At 43.1% G+C, this 11,817-nt stretch overlaps 1 protein-coding gene across 1 annotated transcript in view; it reads right to left on the bottom strand.

Annotated features, from left to right (window-relative positions):
* Positions 1–4,687: 4,687 nt before the first annotated feature.
* The window catches only part of PTPRM (protein tyrosine phosphatase receptor type M), a gene marked incomplete at its 3' end in the record, with an annotated part of 489,137 nt that continues 482,007 nt past the window's right edge, over positions 4,688–11,817 (bottom strand). The window contains exons 16-18 of the mRNA XM_080936340.1: positions 9,572–9,646; positions 9,371–9,397; positions 4,688–4,875 (exon numbers count right to left, since the gene is read on the bottom strand). Coding sequence (XP_080792466.1) covers positions 4,688–4,875; positions 9,371–9,397; positions 9,572–9,646 — 290 coding nt within the window. The remainder of the gene's footprint in view (positions 4,876–9,370; positions 9,398–9,571; positions 9,647–11,817) is intronic.

The following is an 11,817-nucleotide window of genomic DNA, read 5'->3' on the forward strand; positions in this document are numbered from 1 at the left end:
TTTAAGAAACCAAACTGCTTCTATGAGAAAGCTCTCCATCCACACAAGGAGAAGCATGCCTCCTTCCAGGAGTCGTCTCTGCTTCTCCCAGATCATAGACCACTACACTGATGCTTCTTATACAGACACCTCCAGCCCTTTAGTGATCATGACCCTCAGGTCTTTAACACCTATGATGACTCAGGTATGGGGCTTCTCCAGAGCACTGATATTCTCTTATTCTGTGTTTATATGGAATGTGCACTCTTTCAACTTCTTGTGGAAGGTCTCACTTCTGCTTTAAAGAAGAGTCACTCTTGTCCCACTTGGCTTAGGTGTCCCTAAGTCCTTCATAGTACCCTCAACATTTATTGGGATCATGCAGGTTGTTAGCAGTTCTGACCCACTTCCTTCATCACACTGTGATCTTACAGCATGCGGGCACTGTTCCCTTGTGTGTCCATGGCAGTGGGCAGCTCACCACATTAAACTTGTTAGTAGAGCATTTTGTCTTAAGCTCACTAACACCTTGAATGTTTACTCACAAACACACAAAGAATTGCTGTATGCTAGACAAAAATTTTAGTCCTTATAATATAGTACATGATTTAAATCTTCACATAACCTCAAAGGGCTGATATTGCACTAACATTTTATGGATGAAGAAACTGAGGGACATACAGGCTAGACAATTTACTCAAGAATTATAGGAAACACACTGTTCAAGGCATGAGTGAACATGTTACATCTCTAAATCTGTCTTAGTCAGGGTGTCTACTGCTGTGACAAACACTATCACTAAAGTAACTTGTGGAGAAAAGGGATTATTTGGCTTATTCTTCTACATCTGTTCGTCATTGAAAGGAGTCAGGCCAGGAACTCAAGCAGGGCAGGAACCTGCAGTCAGGTCCTGATGCAGAGGCCATGGACGGGTGCTGCTCACTAGCTTGCTCCTCATGGCTTGCTCGGCCTGCTTTCTTATAGAACCCAGGAGCACTATCACAGGGGAGACTCTGCCCACAAGGGGCTGGGCCCTCCCCCATCTATTACTAAGAAAATGGCCTATATATATATATATAAGAAAATGGTCTTACCTGCAGCTGAATCTTATAGAAGCATTTTCTTATTTGAGGTTTCTTCCTCTCTGATAACTCTAGACTGTGTCAAGTTGACATAAAACTAGCCAGCACACTAACTGCATTTAAAAAGCAATCGTTTGAAGATGTTCCTTATCCACCCCAGGCTAGGGAATGTATGGGGTTAGGAAAAACAGAACAAGAATATTTGTGGCCCTTTGCACTTTATTCCCAATTTCTCGAAGCTTGGCTTTACCCAGACACAGACTGGGCCACAAACTCAAGGAATTAGGTGATAAAGACAAAGCTATGGGTGTCCAGGACTTTAGGTCTCATGTGGGGTGCACACGTTTGGAAGGCATCTCATCCCATAAAACTGCATAGGTTTGCCTACCTGATACTATTGCTTTAGACCAATCCCCTGTAATTACAGATTACAGGGAATGCCAGCCTTGGTCTGAATTGTTATAACAGCAAGGGCTCATATTAATGACAGTAAGAGGTGAGTTACTGGGTGACGAGATTATTTATATATTTCTGGTTGTGAGCTTCGCCTTCAATAGCTGAGCCATCTCTCTAGTGGATGGGATTATTACTAATGGAATTTTCCATTTTTATATTTGTTCGGCAGCCCTTTTCCCATGTACTATTTCATATTTTCTTCTCTTTTCTTTTTTAAAAAAATTGATTATTGAGTTTTATTTTCAAGAATGTTTGCTTTAAAACCATTTCCCTGATCACTGAATGGGTTGAATGAAAGCAGGATTTAAAAAAGTTTATTAACAGATGGCATTTTATTTTAAGATATAACAAATCTTACTGAGCTGTGAATCAGAGAATGTGTAAGATGAGTGTAAGATGCTCTAGTTTTCACCTGCAGATGTTCAGATATGCTCTGCCCACAGTTTGTTTCAGTAATCACAGGGTAGATATTTTTAACTAGTCTATGAAAAATTTGACTCAGCGATTTTATGAATTGTTATTGGAGCCTATGACTAATCTCTTTGACATTAACATCTTTAATAAACATTTGGGCAATATCTGCATGCAGAACATTGGCTAGAGCTAAGACAGCATCTCTATTTATTAGGCTTGTCTTTCATACGATATTAATGATTTTGGAAGTCTTACTCCTAATCCTACTAATTCCTAAGTTACCCTTTAAATGTGAAGAGGCAATATGCAGAGGCTGTCGATTCCACTGAATTATACATTGCACTGCTAAGGGTGAATCTAAGAATTTCAGGGCTGCTGAAACACAGAACTTCATCTGGAAATGTTTTCTGGAGTAAAATGATACCACAGGGACACAGTTGGGATTGGTCCCCATGGCTTTGCCATCTTCTGATCTCAGATCACTGCCACCACAGCAGGTGACACGTGTGTGGCTAGGCATAGCATGTCTGTGTCTGCTCTGGATCATGGGCTGTGGTTCAGCCATTTGTAGCAGATCTTTCATAATCAAGCTGCCAGAGAGCTCAGCCTAAGACCAAGCCGGGGTCCAAAGTAAGTAGCCCACAGACGGTGATATGCAGAGCATTACTTGATACTCAAAGGTAACAGACGATTGCACTGTTTTAACTCTAGTTCTAAGATTGTGGGAATAGCCAACCACTCTCCCATTGGATTTAAGGTGCATACCATGAAATGTGCATACCCGACACTGGTACAGTGGCCAAGAACCTGAGATTAGATGGACCATGGACTGACAAGCAAACCAAAGCCTTTGCTGCAGGGACACAGCAATAAAATGACCCCACTGACATTCTGTTTTGCTCATTCACAAGTGCCTCACTCCACCATCGCCAGAGCCATCGCCAGAGAAACTTCCTCCTGCAGTAGATGGGAACTGACGCGGGTACCTTGGACAATGTGCACCCAGTTCTCAATGGGATCTCTCCATCATGGCATGCAGAAATAGTGTTAGGTCCATAGAGAATGCACAACACTAAGGAAATGTTGTCAAGACACATAGGAACCCACAGAGACTGCAGCAGCATGCATGGGGCCTGCATAGGTTCAAACCAGACAGGATCCCAGGAATAAAAGGGGGATGTGGACATGGGCTCCTACTTCTAACGAAGAAGCTCTCTGTAACTGAAACCTGCTTGCAAAGGAAAACATTTTCTCCAATGGAGTCTCACTGGGCACATGAACCACACACATAAGTGTTGGCCCCATGCCCAGGAATAGTTGGCTAACACATAACACACTCTGTTATATTTGTCTCATCTTGCTTTGTTTGGACAGTTTTAATTTTATTGGTATTTTGCTTGTATATTTTAGTTTTTATTTATTGTGGGTTATTTTGTGTATATGTTTCTTGGTTTTGCTTTTGCTTGTGTTTTAAAGAAAGAGGAGAAGAAGGGGGCACAGAGTTGGGTGGCTGGGCAGTGGGGAGGATCTGGGAGGAGTTAGGGGAGGGTAAAAGCCTGATCAAAATAAATTGTATAAGAAGCTTTCCTTAATTAAATAAAAAAAGAAAAAGCACAAAATCATTCATCATATGGCACCAAGTTTTGTCAAGTCTGCTGGATCCCCTTCTGTCGTGTGGCAAGTGTGTGCACATCACTCAAATCACAAAATGCTTTACAGTGTTCCCGGGGAGACTGAGACTTGGATGCCAATCTGTGAAAACTGCTGCATGTTGTTTTCCACAAGGTTGATGACTGGCATTCAGCCAGACCTGGAGACTTGGTAACGTGGACTTCTATCTCTCTTAAACCTGAGACCAACCAGAGAAGTTGCCTCTGAACACTTTGCAGGTATAAGATCAATAAAATTATTATGTAACAAAGAGGGACACAGCTAATAACAAAGCAGCATTTGAGTACCAGATGAGAACTTTCTAACAGGAGCTGATTCTACAGATGAGGGATGGATTAAAACATGTTCAAGGTTAGAGATCCAATCTATAGTTCTGATTCTGTCCTGAGAAATCATGTTCTCACAGTGATCACATGCTTATATTACATTAATTATACGCTATTATATAATTATCTTATTACATTGCCTTTTTGGTGTTACTAACACAAAACTCAATGTGATCTTCCTACTTCCCCCACACACCTGCACACAGGCTCAGTGGATGCTATGCTTTGCATTAAATGTTGTGAAGTCAGAAAATTTCCTCTGATTCTAGAATTAGTTTCTAGCAAAATCTGCTTGCTGACCAGGATAAGAAAGAAGGGAAATGCACTTCAGGTAGGAGAATACTATAGTCTCAGAAAAGATGGTGTCCCCTGGAACATCCCAATAGCAGTAGGCACTCCCAGATGCTAGAACTACACAAGTTATAGCCATGACAATAGCCAGCCCTTTCACTGTGTCTGCTCTTGACAATGTGACTTTGCTAGTGGCTTTACGTGGACACCTTCTTCCTAAGACAGCTACAGATCTTAGCTTTAACTTCATACTTAGTTGTAGGAAAATAGTTGAGGTGGAAGAGGAAGAAGAGGAGGAGAAAGAGAGCCTGCAGCCAATGTTTGTTTCTACACAAGGAAGTAAAATGTGAAAAATTTTTCTTTTTCTACCAAACACAGTCTCACCCCCATCTGACCCTTTGCCTGGCATCTCTAGAACCCATGCAGCTTCCTTAAAATGCTGGCAGCCAGATGCTGGCCCAGGCTCACCTCATATTCCTCCTTGAAGCCATAGCCCTCAGCACACTTCATCTGAGTGATGTGTTGGAGGAGATCGGCCACACGGATAGCCGGGTGAAGCTGCCCAGTCTGATAAGGCACATCAGCGGCCTCACGCTTCTTGTAAGTATGGGGCTGTGCTAGGCTGCTGGTGTCGCTGGCCATTGTGTGGGTCTCATCTAGAAAGGAAGACACAGGAGAAGAGGATAATGAACAAGAGGCCAAATCAGGTGCTAACAAGCTGGCTGCTGACATCCCTCTACTGTAGGATGGTTTAGCCAGAAAATAAAAGTTACACATTTGTAGGTTTACTTGGGATTGGCAATACTGCTAGAAATGAGGCAGGGATCTTTGCTCTTACAAAGCAGTCCAAAAGAGATAATCACTTCCACAAAGCTCATTGACAAACGCTCCTTCCAGCATTTCAGTGGTGAAACTGGCAAAAGTTTCTATCTGAAACTTTATCAAGACCTGGTGCAAAACCAGGCTTGTACACTTCCAAATGTTACCTAACTCACTTGTGTGATGAAATAAACGAATTCTACAAATGTTCCGTGAGCAAAAGAAAAGTGCACAAAATGGTTTGGCATAGAAAGCTAGCGGTGGGATGGGTACTTAGTTCAGGAAAGCTAAGGAGATAAGAAAAACCAAGAGGGAGCCTGGTTTGGGAACAATGTTCTGATGCGTCACTTTGCATGCTCAGGGATCAGAAAACTGAATGAAACACTGCAGGCCAGCACATCACACATAGGACGGTCTGGGACAGCAAACATGCAGGCCAGCAAAGGGCAGCACACTGGCTCTGTAGGGTCTGTAAGACACACACTCCCGCACTCCCTCCGAAGCCTCTCCAAAGGGCTGGTTGGGGAACTTACCATTGATTGGCACTTTAAAGCGGATACATATCAGGAGAGAAGAGGAGGAGAAAAAGGAGACAGGACGTAAGCAGCATTCTGTGTGGATAACTGCAGGCAGTTCTACACTGTCTTATAGCCTTCTAGTTAAACTCTCAAGAGAGAGAGGCGGTCAGAGGGTGGAGCCTCAACTCCGCCATTGAGTCAGGGTGGAGAGCTCTCATTTGAGCACCCAATAACAAAAAGGAGGCTAAAGTTAGTATAAAATTGCTTTTCGTCACCCAAAAACAGAGAAATAACTAAATAAAGGCTATTTGTATGCAACACATTTATCTTACAATTTTTTGAGCAAAGTCAATCAAATTATACTAGAAAATTAACACCAAAATTTAGTCAAAGGAGCCTGAATAAGCTCAATTTTAAAGGGTCAAGACTAGTAAATTAGATTCATGAATTGTTGCAATGTTATCTATTAAAAAATGTCTGAGACAGACATGTTTAATCGAGCCTATTTGATTAGAAACCTTATCTTCTATGGGTTAACTCTTTGAAATGCTGAATCCCTCTCATGGTTTCATGAACTAGGCAGGCTTTTATGAAACCACAGTGCTAAGAGTCACTGAAAAGGAGATATCAAATCAACTTTACATGGAAGTAATAGAAACATATGAGAGAGGATGGAATGTTTGGGAATTCCAGATTACGTACTGAACAGGGATCATAACTGTAGTTGTTCTTAATGATTTTGTTGCTGTTGTTGGCTACTTAAATGCTTAGTCCTAAGGAACTTAGTGCCTGCCCTGCAACCCTGCTCTGTATGCATTGCAAAGCCCCTGGGGATGCATGGTATGGAGGGTGGTACACGGGGTGGAGCTATGTCGCTGCTGCAGAAATGGCACCCCACTCACTACAAGGCGGCTAAAGACACAAAAATAAATAAATAAATAAATAAAATAAAAACGGGTGATACGCTGATTTCATGATTTGTTTTCGCTTTTCATTTGGATTTGCTTTGACATTTAGCAAGGTCTACATTTGTTCCCATTTTAATAGTCACCAATACCCCCTGGGAATTTGCATATCAGATCTGCTCCTTGGCAACTGCCAGGAGTTCTCAGCTGGGATGCAGGATCCCTGCTGAGGTACTCAATCCATGGGGCCCTTAGTTCCTCTGGGAGAAAGCTCTTCTCTGTACAAATACTAAAAGAAATGGAACATTAATTACTTTCCCCTCTGTGCCTCTCTCGTTCTCTTCATTTTTATACTTTGTGTAGTGAATGCAGTTAATTTGCCTTTCATTTGGGCTGAGCGAAGACACCACCTAAAGGACCCAGGCTTTTTCAATTGGCTACATCATGAACCTGGGGATGCTTTGCGCCCAGGTCTGACTGTTTTTAGAGTTTTAAGATCTTGGAGCCACAGCTGCTGCCTATGTTGCTTATGTTTCTCCATTGCGTGATGACGCCTTGGCCTCATCTCTAGAATGGAACAGCTTTTCTGACATCTCCACGCCACTACGTCCCTCCAGAAAGAGAGAGCTGGTCTCTGGCACAGATGTATCCTCGGGAACTTGTGTGCCCTGACTGTTGGGAAAATGGGTCACCTCTCCTATTAGAAACTTCCGACTCTACTAAAATGAGCAATTAATCAGTTTTCTCTGACTGCTGAAATGATTTATTACTGATAAACAGTGCCCCTTGTCATCCTTTTCCTATATTAAAAAGTTACCCATCAACAATTTTCGTAAATTAAAAATAACATCTTAGATAAAAAAATCAGGAACATTTCTGAATATGTTATTTCTGCTGATTTTCTAAGAACTGAAAATTAATTCTATATCCATCAGTGAATTAGCTGGAAATACTGACTTGAGAACGGATGCTATGTTTTTGAGGTGGAAGAGGCTCAGGTAAAAATAGACTTACATTCTCCATGAGAACTGAGTCTTTGTAGGTGAAAATGAAACAATAATATAGTAGAGATATTATCTGTGCTGAACTCTGTTTGCCAACAAAAAACCGCTTCCTGTCTCAGTGCGAATTGTAACTCATCCATCCCTCCCTCCAAAGGGAAGACAGGCACAGCTCTCCTTCCTGTGCTTCCAAGGGATAACCAGATCTGGGTTCTAGCGTGGTTTCCAAATCCCACCATGTAGTCCAGTGTTTTCCTCTGCACAGACTGTATCAGAAAGCTGTGATCTGTGCATCTGGGAGACATTTTTTTTTTTTTTTTTTCACACCAGTTTTGAAATTGGAATTCTCTGTTTGAGTCATGCTTTCTCAGAAAAAGGAGCCTAATCGACTTCAAAAGATATCATTAATGTTCCTAATAATAAGGCAGTGGCTTTGGGGAAGTGATATTTGTTTAATAAGCTTATCTTCACCCTGCTGTGAAATCTGAATGCTTTCTTCCCTCTGACAATGCAGGACTCAGCCCTCCCTACCCACGGTTCCTCCAGGATGAGAGCTAAAGAGAATCCGTGATGTGAGTGTGAAGATACCTCATGCACCAATCTTTGCCCACCCAGTGACTTCACAGATGCCTTTTCATGGAGGTCACAAGGTCAGTGTGCAAGAAACAAGCCTGTGTCCCTCACCTGTGAGTAGGGTTTAAAACTGTGCACCCCATGCCCCTTTGTAGTTGGCATTAAAGCCTGCATGGGTCCTGCGCCCAGCCTCAAAATAATCACTTTGAATATTCTGCTCCATACTCCACCTTAGCTTAGTTTTTTTCCCTTAGGCAACCAACTTGCTCAAGCCCCCAAAACTCCAGTATGAAGGCCAAAGCCATCCTCTCCTTAGAAATCGTCCAATCTGAGAACTGAGAAGCACAGTGGGGAATCTCGGTGCAGGGGTATTGAGGCCTAGTGAGGAGAGTCAGGAAGAAGTTGAGGCGGAGGATGAAGCTCTGGCTACAGTGAACCGTTATATACCTGGAAGTCGCGTTTGTTGCGCTCCTTTCCCGGAAGGTTAGAGGTGGAAAGAGAACACAGCCGGGACATGCTCGGGTTACACATGCGTCTCAAAGGCCACAGCAGCCCATGCTTTGTCTGTTTATCACAGTCAGGTAATGCCGTATCGCCTCACCTTCTTACACTGTACAAGCGGGACCCTTTTTCCCTGTAACCCCCTGCTGGGAATATTTCATACTTTAAATGCATTCTGCCCCGTTGGGCTAACATGTTAGATCATTTCTTGTGACATCTGACATATAACGAAGCACATGATGCCAAAGTGCTCTCCTGCCATTCCGCTGTTCAGAACATCCGTTCCGTTAAAATTCCACTGTGTGATAGACAGCCTTGCTGGGGGGTGCCCTGGGTGGACGGGCAGGGGGTCTAGACCCCGCTGCGATCACTGCGCTGCGTGACGTGGGGGGCATCATTAGGAAAATGCTATTTTTGAAACTGGCATTTTTTAGTGCTTAGAGGGACAAGGGAAAATAACGAGCAGCCATTTCCAGTTTCATGACTGTTACATTGGACAGGACTCAGCTCTGGGAAGGACACAGCTGAGTGATGATGTGTCGTTCGTCTCCCCCTGGGATCAGAGCTGACATTAAATTCTGAACACAGAAAGGGAGTGCCCTGGAGCTGGGGTTGCTCACTGAAGCCCTCTGGAATCACCCTACCTCCACATGCAGCAAACCTTCCTACCCTTGGAGACTCATCACCGCCCCCGTGCCCCTGGCCCCCTCCACCCCTTGCCCTGCTTCTAACCATGGCAACATGCACCGTAAAAGCTCCAGTCTCCTCTAGGGGGATGGCTGATTTTTCTCAGTCACTCCTGAAATAAACTTTGGGAAAGAGAATTATTCTCACCTAAGATTGCAGTTGGCACAAATGGGTCTGCCATACATCGTAAGCAGGGCAATGCAGAGAGAATAAAAAGAGAAAGAACAGTAAATGGCTGGTGAACGGTCCCCGCATCCCCGGGAAAACCACCGGAAGCCTCGGCTTCAGATCAAGTAAATGCCCAAGCGCTGCCGGAAGTGGCAAGGTTGCGATGGTGGAGCACGTTACCTGGGTAATAGGAATTCGGCACGGAGGTACTCAGCGTGTTTGTTTTCATTGTAAAGGACGACGGTGAAGACACGGCTGCGGAGAGAGAAAGGCCGATCAGAGGCCACAGGGTGAGTTTGGAATCTAGGACATTCTAAAATCATGGCAGCCGATCTATGTGAAGCTGGGATTCGCTGAAGCCTATGTGACAAGTACCACCATTCTCCATTGTTTCTGGGTAGCCATGCATCCGTTTTAGGGGACAAACTCTTTTGATCAAAGACTCTCCTTCTCCTATCACGGAAAACACCTACAAATGCCTCCACATTGGATGGGGAGATCGAAGAGGCTTGTTCCTCTGGATGTTTTGCCCCGACTTTGTGCTGCTCTGAGCTGAAATTTATGACAGCAAACGAGGGAACAAGCTAGTTCTGGGCTTCTGACAAGCAAAGGGAACAGCAGTGTTTGGGGGCTTTGCTAAAGATTCTCCCTCTTTCGTATTTGGAAAATTTGGGTTCGAAATCTGGCAAATAAAAGTAAAGCTGATTTGTGCTATACTGAAAGTGAAACTATTTTTTTCAACATTGTCCTTTTAGTCCTTAAAAGATAATAATAATCATGATAATAATGATGACGAGGATGATACTCAGTAATACATTTCTTTGGATTATTGCTCTGAAGAACCATGTTGTCTCTGCCTTTGCTGCTAAGAGAAAATGTCAAACCCTCTGATTAACTGCCTCCATCGAAAGTGGATATTTCGGACTTTGCAGGTGGTGTGTTGACTCCCCTCCACATTGCAGAATGGTAATAGTATAGGACAGTTTCACTCCACTGAAGCGGAAGCACTGCTGTCTGCTTGGGGTAGTTCAACATCATCACCCATGGCTACAGTTCTTCTAAGCAAGTAGTGATTTATTTGATGTTGAGTTCCCACAGAGATGACACACAGTCATCACATTAGTCTATTCATGGCAGTGCTAAGAACTCCTGTGATTCCAAAGGATGTACTTATTTTGATAGCATGTTCAGGTATTTAGTTGTCAGAAGCAATCCCCATTGTAAAGGAAGTGCCCTTACTCATGGTCCTGTCATCAAAGAGTAGATATGTGAGGGAGGACCAGAATCCAGGCTGCCTGTCAGTTACCTGGTTATTTCCCTAAAGCAGAGAAGGATCACATTTATGCTCCACTTGGGTAAGTTTCCAGGAAAACTGCAATTGACAGAAGAACTAAAGAAATCTTACGCTTATAAACAGCTCAGGGGAAGAGCACAAGGCTGCTTTATTGATTGTACCCATTTTTATGTGCTTGATAAATGTGTGTGAGGCAGATACAAAATAACTATGTTTATTTCTACCTTTGTGTTAAAATACATTTGTCTTTGAGTGTTCAAATCCGCCATTGAGCCAAACATTTGTTGTTAAGTATTCAGACTAAGCCCATTCCCCTTTCCTATATTTTATACGCCCCTTCTTATGGTAAAGTGGAAGGTATCACTTATATTTGCTTTGGTAGACAGATTACAACCCACTCCCATAAATAAATTTTTCGTTACTTTTAAACTCTCCAGCCTTTTTTATTTTATTACTATCTCACTTTGAAAAGTGACTCACCTTACAGCTTCTAGAACTTTCTGAGTAAGAACTTATAGGTATGTATATCTGCATGGTGTGCAAGTGTGCAAGTGAGTATGTGTGTGTGTTTATGTGTGTGTGCATGTGTATGTGTGTGTATGTGTTTATGTGTGTATGTGTGTATGTGTGTGAGTGTGTGTGCATGTGTATGTGTGTGTATGTGTTTATGTGTGTATGTGTGTGAGTGTGTGTGCATGTGTGTATGTGTGTGTGTATATATGTGAGTGTATGTGCATGTGTGTATGTGTGTGTGTATATGGTGTATATGTGTGAGTGTATGTGCATGTGTGTGTATGTGTTTGTGTGTGCATGTGTGTATATGTGTGTGAGTGTGTGTGTGTGTGTGTGTGTGTGTGTGTGTGTGTGTGAGTGTGTGTGTAGCCCTTGGAATCTTCGTATACTCCTTGGGATTGCTCCCCTAGTAGCTTTAGTTGAGAGGGAATGAATAGAGTATTGTGAAAATGCTTACCGCAGGAGTCCCTGTCAATGAAACTGTTAGAGACTTCTCATGGCTAACAGAGCAGGAAGGAACAAGTTCTGCTGCGTTCATTGAGGAGAGGGTCAAAGAATTCCAAGCAGTAGTTCCGTCAGAGAGGCTGCATTGGCAAACCTGCTCAGCGGTCCTGTAGTT

Source organism: Micromys minutus (assembly GCF_963924665.1).
Source record: "Micromys minutus genome assembly, chromosome: 23".
Taxonomy (NCBI): domain Eukaryota; kingdom Metazoa; phylum Chordata; class Mammalia; order Rodentia; family Muridae; genus Micromys; species Micromys minutus.